At 40.0% G+C, this 19,787-nt stretch overlaps 1 protein-coding gene across 2 annotated transcripts in view; it reads right to left on the reverse strand.

Annotated features, from left to right (window-relative positions):
- The window catches only part of LOC134336489 (protein shisa-6-like), a 562,742-nt gene that overhangs the window by 50,265 nt on the left and 492,690 nt on the right, over window positions 1-19,787 (reverse strand). For both annotated transcript variants that reach the window (XM_063030757.1, XM_063030756.1), the window contains exon 5: window positions 16,492-16,554. In XM_063030757.1, coding sequence (XP_062886827.1) covers window positions 16,492-16,554 — 63 coding nt within the window. The remainder of the gene's footprint in view (window positions 1-16,491; window positions 16,555-19,787) is intronic.

Consider the following 19,787-nt stretch of genomic DNA (forward strand, 5'->3'; position numbering starts at 1 on the left):
AAGGTTCAAAATTTCTCATCTAGCTACGCAAAATTACCTTACACCATGACTTGTATAATCAAAATGAAATATTGTGAAAAATACAGTGGGCTATGAACTATGTGTACTATAAATACTTCATTTCATAGTCGATTCAAATTTGATGAATAATCAGTTTTGCATTTTGTACTCACTTACTAAAATCGTTTCATAAATTAGCATGCTGAAATATAAAGAACGGAACTAGTGAACTTTTAACATAAAGCACTGAAGAACTTTCCAAATTATAAAATATTACCCAATATTGCTATATCATCCATGTATGAAGTCCAGTTTTTATTAACTGAGCGGGAATATTACCTTGCATTATTGTTTAAACTAATGTTTCAAAATGTGAGTGTCACAGTAAAATGTCCATATTATTATTTGGGGCAGAGTGGCTTATCAAGCAGGACAACAATGGGCAAAGGTCATCGTGGGTATGCAAAAGTAGGTCAAGTCTAGTTGAACTGATTGAACATTTTGAGGAGAAGAAGAATGTGACAGAAATATAAGGATAGATGCTATTTATTTGGACCCCATAAGGTTGGTGACAAGTCTCAGCAAGTAGAGTCTGAAATGAACTAAGACATGGTTGCATGAAACACACACAAAATCGAGGAATTCAGCATTCATCTTCTCTCTCATGTTTTGTTTTCGTTGCCTTATGCTGGTTTTTAAAAGCTTCCCAATCCTCTAACTTTCCACTATTTTTTGGTTTTATGCTGTCATCGACTTAATTTGTCAGCCACATTGCCTCATACCTCCCAATGATGAAGAAATATTCTAAAGGGAGTATCTTTCCTGCGCCTTCTGAAATGCCCCCAGAAACTCCAGCCACTGCTGTTCTGCCATTATCCCTGTTAGTGTCCCCTTCCAGTCAGCTTTGGCCAGCATCTTTCTCATGCTTCTTCACTTCAATTCTTCAATTCCCTTCACTCAACAGTAATACTGAGCATATTGGGCGGATGGGGCTTGCCAGCCGTGGTTGGCAGCTCATCTAGAAGAAGGAAAACTGCTCTCAAACCTCTGCTGCCATGTGCCTATATCCACTCATGGAGACGGCTGCAGGAGTACACTCCGAGGGAAAAATCTGGAGCTGGAGTCCCTAAGGCAGTCCGATGTTGAGGTCAACACTGACTGGCAACTCCTGTGACACTGCTGGTACAAAACTGTATCAGCCTCTGCCTTTCCTTTGGGTTCAACAGATGCATGGGGACGGGGAGCTTGCTCTCCATATCATACTACCAACGGTGCGTATCTAGACAGTTTGGATGCAACATCCAAGGTTGACCCCGGCCGACAGAGGCCTCACTCACTCAATAGTGATCTATCTGATGTTATGTTCTCCCTCTCAAACTATAGGGTGAATTCTATCATTTTATCTTTACCTCCTAATGCTTCCATTACTTTAATTTCCCTAATTAAATCTGGTTCATTGCACAACACCCAATCCAGAATGGTGACGTGCAGGCCCTTCTACTCAGTGACAGAGTTCACCGTCATTGTGATTATTGATGTTTAGATCCCTTTTCTAGTGATGAGGAAGTGCTGCAGGAGCCCTATGGTGCCATTTGTGACCTCAAAGCTACTCATCCCCATGGTGCTGGTGACTTCAATCATGCCAACTTAAAAAGAGTCCTGCCAAATTTCTACCAGCATGTCAACTTTGCAGCCAGTGCAGGGAATAAATTAGACCTGGTTTATACCAACATTCATAGAGCCTACAAAACTGCCCCTGCTCTCACCTCATTTTCTCAGACCACATATCCATTTTGCTAATTCCTGTACAGAACACTGGATTAACATGTCCAACCAGCTCACAGGGAAATCAGGACCTGGCCAGAAGGAGCCACCACAGCACTGCAGGGGTACTTCAAAAACACAGACTGGAGCATATTCGTAACATCAATGTTGATGAATCTGCAGGATCAGTGACTGGAAAATAGCAATATTGAGGACATTACCAGGATTAGACACTACACCCCGGGGCACAGAAGTTCATGCACTGCTTAGGAATAAGGAAGCTGCCTTCAGATTGGGGGACAGGACGACTTTGATGAAAGCCACAGCCACACTCTCCCATGCCATCAGGAAGGTAAAGCATGAGTATGCACAGAAAATTCACACACACCTTTGTGACACCAGAGACACCTGGCACATGTGGCAAGGTATACAACCCATAACCAACCGCAAATCCACCCAGCGTGTCAATGATAACCACACCTTCCCTTCTGATGGGCTGAATGCCTTATATGAACAATTTGATACATTGAACGATGTGAAATCGAAGAAAGCCCCCCTCTCATTTTGAGGCCCAAGTCATATCGACCCTGGACGTATGGAGTCTCAGAAAGGTGGTTTTCTCACTGCTGAGTCGGGTGGCTGTAGCGAGGGGCTAATGAGCCACAACTCTAGAGACATCTGGTAAAAGGGGGTTTCAAGGGGATAGTAAAAACCACAGAAAGGATCACCAAGGTTTCCCTATCCCCATCTGTGAATTTTACCAGGAAGTTTGCAGATGCGGGGCTTGAAGCATTGAGGATCCCTACCACCCATCCCACAATCTCTTTGACCCACTGGTCTCAGGAAGGAGGTACAGGATTAGGACCTCCAAACTGGGTAACAGCTTCTTCTCTCAGGCTGTGAAGCTAATGAATACCCAGACACCACCAAGGCCTCGTCTCTAGGACAGCGAGCTGTTTACTGAGAAAAGGATCTAGTGCTTTCCTGTGTGTAAATGGTTAATAAACTCTTCTCAGCTTCCAGCCATGTACAGGAGACACCGCTCCTTGAAAGTGTCGTGGATACTTTGTACGCTAGTATCCAAGATGGAGCCGACTAAATTTACAACCCTCTGCAGCTTCTTTCGGTCCTGTGCAGTACACGTACCCATACCAGACAGTGATGCAGCCTGTCAGAATGCTCTCCACAGTACATCTATAGAAGTTTTTCAGTGTATTTGTTGACATACCAAATCTCTTCAAACTCCTAATGAAGTATAACCACTGTCTTGCCTTGATCTAATTTATTTATTTGTGCTGTCTGCTGTTCAACTGTGCTGCCCACTACCTGCATTTTGAATTATATTTTATTACCATATTTATGGTAATATTTTGGTTTATGTGCTGTGTGTGATATATGTTTTGTGGGTGCACCATGGCCTGGATGAACATTGTTTCGTTTGGTTGTACGCATGCACAGTCAGATAACAATGAACTTGAACTTGAGGAACTTATGCTCACTTTTGCAATTTTAAATCTGGAAATAAGGAATTTGTTCTCAGAGATATTCTGCTTTCCTTGCAAGGTGCTGCAGTTGCCATCAATTCAGAATTGCTGATTCACTGGGATCTTATTTTGCTATTCCCTGTTCTTGCTGTAAAGGCTAATAAAAACGTAATTCTCATAAGTCAGTGCTGTAATTGTTTAGAATTAGTGACAATGTGAGGGTGACTGTCTTTACCATCAAGGCTGTATTTGTCCAAGTGAGGTGTTACGTAGATCTGGTAAAAGTGAAGTCAAGGACAATTAGGCGATATATTCTTCATTTACCACAGTATGCCTCGTACAAAGTGGAAGTTATTGTGTTATTGGTCAATCATCCCAGCATCAGGATATCTGCACCAGATCTTCATTACAGTGTCCTGGTCACAACTCTCCTCATTTAGTCCACTAAGGTCCTCCCTTTCATCATAAAGTCAGAAATAGGAGATTTCCCTGTGATATTCAACTCAACAATAGACTGCAGTTACTCATCAAGGCCTCTTAGACAACAATTCTCAAACCCGCAAGCTCTATGAACAGAAAGCACCAGGACAGTGGGTGCATCAGAACACTGCCACCTACAGATGCCCCTCAGGGCTGCATATCTTCCTGATTTAGAAGAACATCATTGTTTTTCTATTGATACTGGGCCTACCTCTACCTCTTTCCCAATGGCATTCTCAGAAGTCCTTCTGCTTTGAGCTGGATCATTAATGTGATACCTTAGTAATGAGTCCACACACCATAAAACTTAGTGCTTCAGATTGAACAAAGTTAATTCCTTCCTTCTCTCTAGCAATTTATTGATATTGTTTTGCGGAGCATCATAGTGGAAGAAAGGGCAGAATCTGTTAAGAGTGGGGTGAGCTTAAGACTAGGTACAAGTATGTGAACATCAAACTAGGACCAGGGATAGGCCTTTTGCCCGTTTGAACTTGTTCAAACACTCAGTAAGTACATAGCTGATTGGACTGTAACCTCAACACTGCATTCACACCTATCTGGGGTAACCTTCCACCACCTTGATTATCAGAGGATGTGGTAGTGGAAACTCTACAGAATCAAGCATCTGATCAACCTACCACACTCAGGCCTCATGTGGCATCTGCTGATGCTGTCGGACCACTTCTAACTTATTCTGCAATCCATGACCATAATGGCAAGGCTGGTCTTGATGACAGAACGAAAAAGATGGAAAAAAACAAAGTTGCTGAGTGCAACTTGCCTAATTATTTTTATGTATTAACAGAATTTTGTGCATAGCCTGAAAACAGCATATCATTAATAATTTTTATCATAAATATTCCAATGTAATGATCTGGAAATGTACACACTTCAGCCCTGTTGTGGCTGCCAGATTGATTTGAATAATAGTCTCTCTTACTCTAACCCTGGGTAGTGTTACTGCACAGTGTGACCACTGAGTACAAGTTCATTGTTCTCTGAACGTGCTGACACAGGTAGAGTGCTGAAGAAGGCATGTGGCATACTTACCTTCATCTGCCGAGGCATTGACTATAGCGTCATGTTACAGTTGGACAATTGGCTGGTATCATGTGCGTTTCTGTTCACCACACCAGAGGAATGATGTGAGTAAGCTAGAGCAGTGGTCCCCAACCACCGGGCTGCAATGCATATGCTACCAGGACGCGAGGAAATTATATGATTTGGCGATATGAAATGATATGAGTCAGCTGCCCCTTTGCTCATTCTCTGTCACGCACTGTTGAACTTGAAATAACCTACCAAGTCATAGCAAGTAACACATAAAACCTAAAATAACACTAACATATGGTAAAAGCAGGAATGATATGATAAATACACAGCCTATATGAAGTAGAAATAATGTATGTACAGTGTAGTTTCACTTAACAGAATCGGGAAGATCAAGCCAAAACCAATCTGTAGAAAAGTATTGGCACGTACACGCATGCGTACATCATGTATGTGCACGTCATGCATGTGCACACAGGTGCCCCCGCAAGGCTTCATGGTCATGGTAGTCTTTCTCGGGGAAACACAAATGTCCCGTATTTGACTGCTACTTTTGAGCCTTATTTGGGAGTGAGAAAGTTGGCAACCCTACTTGAACCCCCCCCCCCCCCGCTGGCCAGTCCGCAAGAATATTGTCAATATTAAACCGGTCGGCGGTACCCCTGAGCTAGAGAAATGCAAGGAAGATTCCTAGGAAAGTTGCCTAGACTGGAGATCTCCAGTTATTAAGAGAGACTGAATAGCTTGGAGCGAAGGAGGTTAAGGGTGCCCTTATGGAGGATTATTATAATTATGAGAGGCATAGATAGTACAGATAGTCACAGTTCTTTCCCCCTGCTGTAGTGAAGCCTAAAATGAGAAGGTAAAGGTGTAAAGTGAGAGAGGAAGATTTTAAGCTGATCTGAGGGACAATATTTCACACAAAGGTGGATACATAGAATGGGATACCAAAGGTTATGGTAGTGGCTGGTACAATTACAATGTTTAAAAGACAGTTGGACAGCTACATGGATAGCAAAAGTTTTGAATAACATAGACCAATCACAGGCAAATGGGTTTAGAGTAGGCAAACATCTTGGTTTGCATGGGTGAGTTAGATAAAGGGCCTATTTTCCATGATGAGTAACTATGAATTTGTGAATTGAAACATTCCAATAAAATAGCAAAGCTCTGTGTAAACAGCTTCCTAGTGATGAAGTTATCAGCTTGGCCCCTGAGGAACCTGAAGAGCAAGGTAACCCTATGGAACACTGGTAGCTGCTAAATACAACAGTCTAGAGACTCCTTTTGTCAATGTGTATGCATCTTCATTAAAAGTTCATTTAATGTTTCCAGCAAAAGCATAAACCTAAGTTTCTGAATATCCATGGAACATATTAAACTCTTATGTCTGCTTGCTTTTCCTCTTTTAAAAAACCTTATCCCATCAATTTTACTCTCAGATTTCTGTATCAAACATTTCCCACAATTTATTCTAATATCCGCAATTGTAATGACCAGTGAATATTTAAATGTTGTTACTGGCGAAACTGTTGAAGCTGCTGTTTCATTGGTGAAAGTACTTTGTCCTGCTTTGTATTTCTGAGCTTTTCAATATTAAACCGCAGAGAAATTCCAAAACTCCAACAATGCTAGGAGTGAACAACACCAATAGACTCTCCTGGTCCAGCCACACGATGCCATGGCCAAGAGAGTCATACATAATTCTTCTGGGTTAAATGTAAAAGCACATGAATGGCATACACCATTATGTCACCATGTCATAAAAGAGTGCCTCACTAAAAGTAAAGTTAAACGTGCATGAATTATCTCTGGGTCCGGTGTTTTTCTTTCAATTAGTTTTTATATTTTGGAGTTACAAAACATAATAGTGGTGACGAGTAACTTTTAAAATGAACCCGAGGCAACTACGTACCTGCTGCAGTGCAGTGAGACGTTCGAGTTAAAAAAAAAGTGCAGTACTTTTTTTTCTTCGGAAGGGGACATAGAGACATTCGAGTTAAAGACAAAGCGTAGCATGCTTTTTCTTCTTCAGAAGGGGGAGAGAAAGACAGGAGTTAAAAAAAGTAGGAAACGGACAAAATTGATGGTTTCATAAATAGTGAGTACCAGGTGATAATAATAAGTAGTAAAAAAGACATAATGGCTGGCTACATTGAAAAGATAGTCACGTTTGATTGCACAAGAGATAACTGGGTTATGCTTACTAAACAGGTTGAGCAGTACTTTGAAGCAAATGGAACAGCGGATGAGAAATGAGTGGCAGCTTTACTGAGTGCAATTGGTGGAAGAGCATACAGTTTGGGTAGAAGTTGAATTGCTCCAACCAATCCAGCTGAAATGAGCTCTGCTAATATTATGGATGTAGCCATAGGTGCAATTGAGTTGCAGGCAGGAATGAATGTGAACGTGAACAAAATTGCAATGTCTAAACAGAAACCTGCCTGCCTGAATAAATTCTGTTATTGTTGAGGCAGGGAATCATATACATCAGACCAATGAAGTTTAAAGGCAAAATCTGCAGAAAATGCAACAAAGTAGGGCTCATAGAAAGAGCATGTTTGGTAGATAAAAGTAAATGGGCTGCACAGGGAACAGAAAAAGATACCAAGTAATGTTGCAGTTTCAAAGAGAGCACTAATCTGCATGCAGTTGATGAAAATTATTTTAATGAAGAGAGTGACACAGGACTGAGTAGCCTTAAGAGTTACAATGTGAAAAGTAACAATAGACAAGCAATATGGCTTACAACAGAAGTGACTAGGAAATTAATTAAAATGGAAGTGGACACTGGTTGAGCTGTTTCAGTCATTCCACAAAATAAGTTTGAATAGCATTTCAAAGACATTTAAATTAAGTCTGCAGATATCCTGCTAAGATCTTATACTGGAGAAAAGATAACTCTTGTGGGAATGGCATTTTTAACAGTGAAATACAACAACCAACAAGCCATGTTGGGTTTGTATGTGGTAAAAACAGGAGGGGCAGCATTGTGAGGGTGGGATTGGCTAAGACAACGACTACCTGACTGCAGATCCATCCACCATTTGCTTTGCCTGGTAGCCTAGGATAGATCAGAAGATCGAGCAGCTTGCATGCACTGTTCAGGATGCCAACACATCCAGAAAGTGCCAAGAGCAGTGCCTCTCCATCCCCAGGAATGACCTGCATTTCCCTGGCAGAGGATTCATATGGATTTGGCCAGAACCTTCACGTGCACACCATTTCTTGGTGGTAGTGGATGCAGCTAGAATATGGCCAGAGGTATTCCCAACAGCCTCCCCTACAGTGTCACACACTGCTGATGTGTTGGGAAGCCTCTTCTCAAGGGCTGGTGATCCAGAACACTTTATCAGTGACAATGGACAATACTTTGTTGCAGAATAGTTTCAGTCATTCCTGAAAACGAATTGAACAAGACATATTACATCTGCACCATACCACTCAGCCTGTTGGACAAGTTTGTCCAGAGTCTAAAGAACATATTGCAAGCAACATGAGTAAAACATACTACACTAACACTGAATCAGAAGCCTGCCAATTTCCTCCTTGCATATCGTAATGCAGCACACTCTACAACAAAACAACTCACCAACTATGCTGTCCGTGGGTCGTTCTTGCACTCACGTTTGGATCTCCTCTAACACAATATCAGAATGAGAATGCAGTTCTAACCGTTGACTCAAGTAGAAGGCTTTCAAGCAAGGGGGTTCAATATCTCATTCCTGGGCAAGCAGATGAAGGACTACAGAGGTGGTCAAAAGTGGGCACTTGGAAAAATTAAGAACAGAACTGGACAACTTTTCTACACAGAGATGACTGCGTCTGATGTCATCTGGATACAACACATCAAACAGTTGAAGAGAGCAGAGTCAATTGTTCGAGAAGAAAGGTGCCCAGAGCTATTAGAACAACTTTCTGCAGTCCCAGAGTCAACTCTTAAAATCATCATGGAGTAAGTCCCAGAACCTGAGATTGCTTTACAGCCACACCTCTCCTGCCAAGCAGAGTAACCCCCACCCTGTCATGAAAGGCAATATCCCACAAGAGTAACAAATCCACCACAGTGATTAAATCTTTAAGACTGGCTGGGCAATTTAAAACTTACTATGCAATGGATGTCTATATAGTAGTCATATTATATAGTTTATTGTGTATATAGTTGAGATACATTATCTATTGAGTAAGCAGGATGGAGTGTGTGTTTAATATATCAGCAACATTTAAGTAATATTGTTAACATATTGTTTGATTAATCATTCTTTGTTGTTTACATAATTCATTATGGGTTATATGTAAAAGTATGTGAATGGCACACGTCATTACACCACATCATAAGTGAGTGCCTCAATAAAATAAAAGCTAAATGTACACAAGTACATGACTCCTGTGTTTTTCTTTCAAATAGCTTTATGTTTTGGAGTTAAAAAAACGTAACCCTGTGTAACGTAGAAAATAAAAGGCCAAGTATGAAGCAATCTTTAAAGCGGAATAATAAGTGTAAGTATCACGATTCCTAAAACAAAATGAAGATAAAATTGAAATCCTTTTGGTTGGTCCCAAATTGAAAAGAAATAAACCTTTGATAAACTTGGGAACTTGGCTGCCCTTGTAAATCAGAAGTAACTAGCCTGCATGTATTGATTTACTGCAATCAATAGCCTGTAACTTCCCTTTTGGAGTTGTGCTTTTGAACTGCCTGTACGACCTGGCATTTCTGCACTATTCTGGAGGTTTTGGTGATCTGGAGTCCTGAAGGTGCTGTGGTGGGTTCGGGCCAAATCTAAGCGGTTGGGGCATGAGCCTGAGAGCGAGGTACAGGCCGATGTTTGGCCATCGGTGGAGCAGACCTGAGGCCGAATCAAAGTGTCAGAGCCTGGGCCTGAGAGCAGGGAATGAACTGATGTTTGTCTGATTTAAGAGCAGGGCCGAATTGAAAAGGTTGGGGTGTCAGGGCCAGAGGCAAGGGATGGGCTGGTGTTCAGCTCACAGCTCCATGAGCTTTACTTGTCCCTGTGAGGAACTGAGGCTGTGGCCTGCAACTAATAGGCTCCTGGACCGGCTGCAGCAATGAACTGGCTTCATGGCTGCGGACTCACTTTCATAAACTTCAGTTTTGAGTGCTATTTGTTTACATTTTATTGCTTGCACGATTTGTTCTTTTTTTCCTCTCACATCGAGCATTTGATAACGTTTTTTTAATGTGTTCTATTGGGTTCTTTGTTTTTGTGGTTGCCTGTAAGAAGACAAATTTCAAAATTGTACATAGTTACATACTTTGATAATAACTGTACTTAGAGCTTTGTTATCCTAGATTCAGATTTTAATTTTAAATCCCACATCAAGGAAGTGACTAGAGTAGCAGCTTTGCACTTAAGAAATATTGCAAATGTATGTTCATTTCTGTCACGCAATGATGCTGAAGCACTAACACATGCCTTTATATCAAATAGACGAGGTTACACGTACTGCACTTTTTACTATTGACAACTTCAATTCATTTAGAATACCGCTGCTAAACTTATAACTAAAACCAGGATGAGAGAACACATCACTCTCATACCAGCTACTCTGCATTGGCTTCCTGTATCTTTTAGAATTGATTTTGAAATTCTCTTACTTGTTTTAAAGCTCTTAATAGTCTAGGACCAGAGTACCTTACAGAATTGTTTCCATTTTATAATCCTGCTCAACCTCTCAGGTCTTCTTCCGCCTGTCTCTTAAATCTAAACCATCTCCCTCAAAAGATAATTGCAGGCCAGCTTTTATGAACTTACACTCACAAACTGTAGAATTCAATGCCTAAAACTATGAGGAATGCAGACTCAGCTGACACTTTTAGACACTGGCACAAAACCTATTTATTTAAACTTACTTTTAACAGACATCCTTTTGTCCTCATGTTTGTACCTTTATCCCATTGTAAAGCACTTTGAACTACATCAACTGTATGAAAAGTGCTCTATGAAGTTATTATATTATTATTATTATTATTATTATATTTTTTTATTTATTTCTCAGCTCAAGCTGGTAAAACCTGAGTTACGAGCACAGCCAAGCATACACATTGCCAATTGATAGGATCTTTTGGACTATTCTAGTGGTGTTCAGCATTGCGGCTCTCTGTAGGTTTATATAAATATTGAGGTGTAGGCTTAATTGTTTAATGCTATTGCATAGTGACTTTGAAATAATACCTGTTGTAGATAATAAGACCATAAGACAAAGGAGCAGAAGTCGGCCATTCGGCCCATCGAGTCTGCTCTACCATTTTATCATGAGCTGATCCATTCTCCCATTTAGTCCCACTCGCCCGCCTTCTCACCATAACCTTTGATGCCCTGGCTACTCAGATACCTATCAATCTCTGTTAATACTGTTAGAACATTGTATACCTCGTACATGTTCCATAGTCTTACAATTTCCTCTTCTATTTCATCATATTTCTGCTGTTTTTCACTTATTGATTTCTGTATGTTGTGTGTGTTTGGAATACTTATATCTATTAAGTTGTTCTTGCTTAAGTAAGTTGTTCCTGTAATATTATATCTGAATGGTTATCATGGATTGCCCTAACTGTAACAATGTACCAGTCGTAATATAATTTAAAGGACCCTGCCTCTGAAACTGGATCAGGCTTATATTTAAAGTATAAGTTTGTATTTTAAAAGAAGATTTTCATGAACGATGTTTGCCACTTGATTGTGCCTGTGTAAGAAATCAGATTGAATTAAACTACCGTTGGATATTGCTTCTGGATTCTCTTTGCATTTTCAGCATATATCATCTTGAATTTTTTTGGTCTTTCATCATGTATTTTTGATCATTTTTTTGTGTTAACCACCTGGTCCTGTATTGCCACAAGGAACGCTTCCTGGTAATTTTAACCTTGTGTAATTTTTACTATTGAGCTCTGTTTGGCAGATTTTATTAAGCCTTGAAAATTCTTTCAAAAGTTTCCCTTTATTATACTATGATCTATTTTCTTTGTTTTTTGGCATCCAGATACTGTACTTAGATGTTTCATATTCATCAATGAGTTGTACTGCATCCTGCTGCTATGCTTTGTATTCTACTAGCTCTATTGTACCTTTCTTTATGTTTAATTTTCTGCACTTATTGGGTCCAAAGTTCATGATTGTAGCTTCAGAAAATAGTTCTTCTATTTGAATTAATTGTTTTAGGCTCACTGATGAAAGAGCATTTCATTTCAAATTGTCCATGTATAGAGGTGTGTTGAGGTATAATTCATTTGGTTGTCTCTGATTTAATATCCAATCTTTATCGAAATTCAGTAAATTAGAGTGTGAGTTGAAAGCTAGAAAAAACTGTAGTGGCTTAGAGAGTCGCTCTGGAAAATGGCTTTGTTTATTTTGAGAATGGTGACTGTTCTTTTTTGATTGTTAATACATAGGGTGATTATAATAGGCTTCATCAGGTGTTGTAGGAATTTCCCCAAAGTATTAGGTGTAGTATATAAATAATTTAAGAACTTATTATTATTATTAGAGGTCCTGAAAGGAGAATATAGGGAGCTAGGAAGGGAGTTGAGAAAAAGGACCGCAAAGGTAGTAATCTCGGGATTACTGCCTGTGCCAGGCGACAGTGAGAGCAAGAATGCGATGAGGTGGAGGATAAATGCGTGGCTGAGGGATTGGAGCAGGAGGCAGGGATTCAAGTTTTTGGATCATTGGGACCTCTTTTGGCGCAGGCGTGACCTGTACAAAAAGGACGGGTTACACTTGAATCCTAGGGGGACAATATCCTGGCAGGGAGATTAGCGAGGGCTACTGAGGTGACTTTAAACTAGAATGGTTGGGGGGTGGGAATCAAATTAAAGAGGCTAGGCGAGAGGAGGTTAGTTCACAACAGGGGAATGGGAACCAGTGCAGAGAGACAGAGGGGTGTAAAGTGAGGGTAGAAGCAAAAAGTAGTAAGGAGAAAAGTAAAAGTGGCAGGCCGACAAATCCAGGGCAAGCATCAAAAAGGGCCACTTTTCAACGTATTTGTATAAGGGCTAAGAGAGTTGTAAAAGAGCACCTGAAGGCTTTGCGTGTCAATGCAAGGAGCATTTGTAACAAGGTGGATGAATTGAAAGTGCAGATTGTTATTAATGATTATGATATGGTTGGGATCACAGAGACATGGCTCCAGGGTGACCAAGGATGGGAGCTCAACATTCAGGGATATTCAATATTCAGGAGGGATAGACATGAAAGAAAAGGAGGTGGGGTGCGTTGCTGGTTAAAGATGAGATTAACACAATAGAAAGGAAGGACATAAGCTGGGAAGATGTGGAATCGATATGGGTAGAGCTGCGTAAAACTAAGGGGCAGAAAACACTGGTGGGAGTTGTGTACAGGCCACCTAACAGTAGCAGTGAGGTCGGAGATGGTATTAAACAGGAAATTAGAAATGTGTGCAATAAAGGAACAGCAGTTATAATGGGTGACTTCAATCTACATGTAGATTGGGTGAACCAAATTGGTAAATGTGCTGAGGAAGAGGATTTCTTGGAATGTATGCGGGATGGTTTTTTGAACCAACATGTCGAGGAACCAACTAGAGAGCAGGCTATTCTAGACTGGGTTTTGAGCCATGAGGAAGGGTTAATTAGTAATCTTGTCGTGAGAGGCCCCTTGGGTAAGAGTGACCATAATATGGTGGAATTCTTCATTAAGATGGAGAGTGACATAGTTAATTCAGAAACAAAGGTTCTGAACTTAAAGAGGGGTAATTTTGAAGGTATGAGACGTGAATTAGCTAAGATAGACTGGCAAATGACACTTAAAGGATTGACGGTGGATATGCAATGGCAAGCATTTAAAGGTTGCATGGATGAACTACAACAATTGTTCATCCCAGTTGGCAAAAGAATAAATCAAGGAAGGTAGTGCACCCATGGCTGACAAGAGAAATTAGGGATAGTATCAATTCCAAAGAAGAAACATACAAATTAGCCAGAAAAAGTGGCTGACCTGAGGACTGGAAAAAATTCAGAGTTCAGCAGAGGAGAGCAAAGGGCTTAATTAGGAAGGGGAAAAAAGATTATGAAAGAAAACTGGCAGGGAACATAAAAACTAACTGTAAAAGCTTTTATAGATATGTAGAAAGGAAAAGACTGGTAAAGACAAATGTAGGTCCCCTACAGACAGAAACAGGTGAATTGATTATGGGGAGCAAGGACACGGCAGACCAATTGAATAATTACTTTGGTTCTGTCTTCACTAAGGAGGACATAAATAATCTTCCAGAAATAGTAGGGGACAGAGGGTCCAGTGAGATGGAGGAACTGAGCGAAATACATATTAGTAGGGAAGTGGTGTTGGGTAAATTGAAGGGATTAAAGGCAGATAAATCCCCAGGGCCAGATGGTCTGCATCCCAGAGTGCTTAAGGAAGTAGCCCAAGAAATAGTGGATGCATTAGTGATAATTTTTCAAAACTCCTTAGATTCTGGACTAGTTCCTCCTGAGGATTGGAGGGTGGCTAATGTAACCCCACTTTTTAAAAAAGGAGGGAGAGAGAAACTGGGGAATTATAGACCGGTTAGCCTAACGTCGGTGGTGGGGAAACTGCTGGAGTCAGTTATCAAAGATGTGATAACAGCACATTTGGAAAGCAGTGAAATCATCGGACAAAGTCAGCATGGATTTGTAAAAGGAAAATCATGTCTGACGAATCTCATAGAATTTTTTGAGGATGTAACTAGTAGAGTGGATAGGGGAGAACCAGTGGATGTGGTATATTTGGAATTTCAAAAGGCTTTTGACAAGGTCCCACACAGGAGATTAGTGTGCAAACTTAAAGCACACGGTATTGGTGGTAAGGTATTGATGTGGATAGAGAATTGGTTAGCAGACAGGAAGCAAAGAGTGGGAATAAATGGGACCTTTTCAGAATGGCAGGCAGTGACTAGTGGGGTACCGCAAGGCTCAGTGCTGGGACCCCAGTTGTTTACAATATATATTAATGACTTGGATGAGGGAATTAAATGCAGCATCTCCAAGTTTGCGGATGACATGAAGCTGGGCGGCAGTGTTAGCTGTGAGGAGGATGCTAAGAGGATGCAGAGTGACTTGGATAGGTTGGGTGAGTGGGCAAATTCATGGCAGATGCAACTTAATGTGGATAAATGTGAAGTTATCCACTTTGGTGGCAAAAATAGGAAAACAGATTATTATCTGAATGGTGGGCAATTAGGAAAAGGGGAGGTGCAACGAGACCTGGGTATCATTATACACCAGTCATTGAAAGTGGGCATGCAGGTACAGCAGGTGGTGAAAAAGGCGAATGGTATGCTGGCATTTATAGCTAGAGGATTCGAGTACAGGAGCAGGGAGGTACTACTGCAGTTGTACAAGGCCTTGGTGAGACCACACCTGGAGTATTGTGTGCAGTTTTGATCCCCTAATCTGAGGAAAGACATTCTTGCCATAGAGGGAGTACAAAGAAGGTTCACCAGATTGATTCCTGGGATGGCAGGACTTTCATATGAAGAAAGACTGGATGAACTGGGCTTGTACTCGTTGGAATTTAGAAGATTGAGGGGGGGATCGGATTGAAACGTATAAAATCCTAAAGGGATTGGACAGGCTAGATGCAGGAAGATTGTTCCCGATGTTGGGGAAGTCCAGAACGAGGGGTCACAGTTTGAGGATAAAGGGGAAGCCTTTTAGGACCGAGATTAGGAAAAACTTCTTCATACAGAGAGTGGTGAATCTGTGGAATTCTCTGCCACAGGAAACAGTTGAGGCCAGTTCATTGGCTATATTTAAGAGGGAGTTAGATATGGCCCTTGTGGCTACGGGGATCAGGGGGTATGGAGGGAAGGCTGGTGCAGGGTTCTGAGTTGGATGATCAGCCATGATCATAATAAATGGCGGTGCAGGCTCGAAGGGCCAAATGGCCTACTCCTGCACCTATTTTCTATGTTTCTATTATTATACCAAAAATGTATAGCTTGGTAAGAACACAGATTCATTAGTGCAAGAAGCTGTTAAGACTACAGTACAGAAACATTTCCGGCATGTAGATAATCATTAAACTTCCCGGTAAGTTTAACTAGGCAATACCGAGCTTCTACATTAAATTGACTGTCAATTATCTTTGTATTAATGTCATTGTTTTCAGAACTTGCTATGTGCAAAAGTTCTGTTCAGTTTTCCTACAATGCAATAGTATCTTTCTTTATTTTGCCATTATGCTGCTGGCATTTAGGGCAGCAGTGAAGATCCCATTTGGATCCTTCATTGCTGTTCCATTACAATTTTATTTTACCAGTCAGGGCTGTCGGCCCTGAGCTGAACTTCTGAACCTGGAGGACCGGTGGATTACTCTCCTAGTCTTAGAACGCAATCGTATATCCACTTTAAAATACTGTTGCTTTAGAAAAAATTGGGGTCACAATGGGGACAAGTGTCCATATTGATGCATATCATTCTTCATATTTACCTGAATTCTAGCATGAAGAAATGCTGAACTTAGGTCAAGAAAGCTGAAAAAGAGGACTGAGCAAATATTGGCATCTTATCAATTCCTAACTGCTGTTTGAATTTTAAAATTAAATGAGTTTAAAGTTAGTCCATGGGCCCACTCCATCCCGGATATTTACACGAAAACGTTTTCCCCTGCTATCATAAAGAACAAGGTATGAGGAAAACCCTTACTAAGTTGGATCCTATCCTTCAGCAGTGTATCAACTTTGTACTCACCATTAGTGGGAGTTTGAGTGGGACTGATCAATCCCAGGTGATTGTAATTATGGTGATGGTTACCTACAAAGCAAAGAAAGAAGGGGTAAAGCAAAAATAAATGCTGGCAAATTATACATCGATAAACATTTTAATTGTTTAATAATTGCATCTTTATATAATAACTGTCTTGAAAGGTACAAAAATGTCATAACTGAATATAGCAAACATTTGCATTTTTACCATTTTGTCGGTGATTGTATTACAGTCGTGATATATGCAAATCATTGCAAATGTAGGTGACATAAACATTTTTATTTTCTCTATGGGGAATCTTGTGATGGAAAATGGAATCTACAAGAATGCTTTGTGTGAATTTGGTGTTTATATAGATTATTCCATTTAAAATTCTGTAGATAGTTCAGATTGTAAGTCACTTGCTTGGATAAATTAGTGAGGATACAGGCAGCTGACTTATGAATACTACTTACTTGCTTTGAGTCTGAATTAAAATGACCCTACCTTAAAAGCAGCTGTTCTTTCCTTTTTAATACACTTAAGCAATATAACAACACATTAATCTTTCCACAAACTCGTGAGATTTAGAAAACCAATTTCTGTAAATTTATTCACCAGCATAGGAGCCACAAATCAACTTGGGACCAGACCAACAAAATATATTAGTTATTCATCCCAACTGCTAGCTAGTGAATATAGTGTGGTGGAGAAATCATTAATACTTAAACAATGTAGATATTTCAAACCATTTGTCATAATAAGTAAAAGACAGAAGTGAGTGTATTTATAATTAAAAACAAGGACATCAATCACAACAAAGAAATGAATGATTAACAGAGTATCACAAAATTCTGCCACAATATAAACATTTAAAATTTACACAGCAAAGGCAGTTGTTATTATTTTACAATTATTGATATATCAGTTTTCATTGATCATTTTTGATTTACTTTGTTATTTAGAAGGCAAGCCCACAACAGATTGTTCAGAGAATTCTCGACTCCATTGCACTTCACTAGTTCTCAGCTCTGTATTGTTTGCAGTGCCGTAGGAGATCCACCTCCACTGTTGTCTTAAATGTTCGGCATTACCAATCATGTTTGCTTGTCAGAAAATTGCCATTAAACTCAACGATGTTAAAATGGCTTGCTTCTTCCCAATACAAAGCTATTTCCCTTTCAAGGTGCACAAGAGATCCTTAATGAAAAAGCAAGTTGAAAAGCAAATGGCCCTGCGGCACAACTTTTGTTGGAGTTCCATCGCAGTAAGACTAATCACTTAATGGAATAGAGATCAAATTAATTCAACTAGGGGTGTACAGAATCAGAAACTACTAAAATAAGTGGGATAGGAGACAATGAATAGTGTTCAGAAGTATTTTAGGACAATGAATGAAGATCAGAAATATTTCAGCCATGGCTTGGTGATTACATTCTCAAAGTTGATCTTAAGGTTAGTTTTCTTCAATGCCCACTCCAGTGATGAAACTTGTTTGCAGCTTTGTAAGAGATGGCGTCCAATTGATGAGAATAATGGCCATGACTTCCTTCTCATGAATTTGTCAAAGGAATAGGACACTTTCCACACAAGTGATCTGAACAATATTTATCTTCAAACTAAAATTAGGGAAGTACATTACAAGTACAAGTACATGAGTCCTGACGAAGGGTCTTGGCCTGAAATGTCGACTGCACCTCTTCCTAGAGATGCTGCCTGGCCTGCTGCGTTCACCAGCAACTTTTATGTGTGTTACATTAGTTGTTCATTAATCTCTTTGCAGTTAATGAATTATGCTATGATCGACTTGATTGTTTCATTTTCTTCCATTATATAATAAAAAATAACATTTTAAAATAAATTATTTGGCTGCAGTACACTCTTAAGATTAAAAAAAAGTTTTGAAACTTTCACAGAAATACTGCCAATACTGTTCAACATTTTCGGCATTTATGTCTGTATTAATGCAGAAGTTTATAGATGTGAAGTGACTTTCTGATTTTGCTTCGCTCAGACTCTCCATTCAGTCCAGCAGTAATTTCTGATTTTTCAGTATTTCTACTGCAGACCTATCTACTGAACCAATCCCAAGTCAGATTTAGCTCAGGCACAGAGGACCTATTGGAATGCATGGCTAAGATTGACTGCAAAGGTGAAGAGTAAATAAAAGACCATTTTCTTTCTTTCTCAAAAATTTGAATGTATTGAATTGATTTTGTGTTTTATTTTTTAATATATTTTAAACAATTTTAAGAATTAACAAAGACTATTTTTTATTTTTGAATTTAAATAAATAATTATGAATGTTTCACACTACCAGCATATCTTCTGTTCCACCAGGGGTCCAGACACCCTTGACCATAGCTAAACAATCATCAAAAATGTCTACTGAGCCATGCGTCACCGACACTTTGGTAAATCAGACCACCAAGCTGTACTCTTTCTCCCAGCATGCTAACAGAAGCTGTAACAGGAGGATCTGGTACAGAAAGTCATTCAACGTTGGTCTGAGGAATTGAGCTACTATACAACTACTTTGAGTGAATACACTGGTCCATGTTCAAAGACTGAACAGCCAGCCTAGATGAGTATGTCACTTCCATCAAGGTCTTTATCAACAAGTTTTTTGAGGACTGTGTACCAAAGAGGACAGTCAGAGAGATCCCAAACTAGAAGCCATGGATGAACTGGGAGATCCTTTCCTGAATGAAATTTAGGACTGCAGTGTGATCTTGACTGTTACAAGAAAACAAGACACAACTTCCATAAATCTGTCTGGGATGTCAATAGACAACATCACCCCAAAATAGAATCCCAGACAAGCTAACAGTTGTGACAGGGCTTACATGCTATAACAGGTTACAAGATCGTCAGTATTGCTGACAGCACTGCATCCCTTCTCGATGAGCTTAATGCATTCTATGCACATTTAAACAGAAGATGATTGCACTGTCATCTCCGCCCCAACAGCCTTCACAGTCCACCGTTATGAACAAAAGATCAGTCTTCTGGAAAGTAAGTCTGGGGAAAGCAGTCGGCTCACATGATATCCTTGGCATTTTCCTTAGATTCTGCACAAATCAGCTGCTGGTGTATTTGCAGACTTTTTTTTAACCTCTCTTTGCTTCAATATGAGGTTCCTACTTACCTTCATCATCCCAGTACCTAAGGAAAACAAGGTAACATGCCTCAATGCCAGTGACATCTACCATCATACAGTGTTTTAAGATGCTGCTCATGGTTTGCATTAATTCCACCCTCCCAGACAATTTTGACCCACTGCAATTCACCTACTGCCAGCA

This window comes from Mobula hypostoma, chromosome 22 (genome assembly GCF_963921235.1).
Source record: "Mobula hypostoma chromosome 22, sMobHyp1.1, whole genome shotgun sequence".
NCBI classification, from domain to species: domain Eukaryota; kingdom Metazoa; phylum Chordata; class Chondrichthyes; order Myliobatiformes; family Myliobatidae; genus Mobula; species Mobula hypostoma.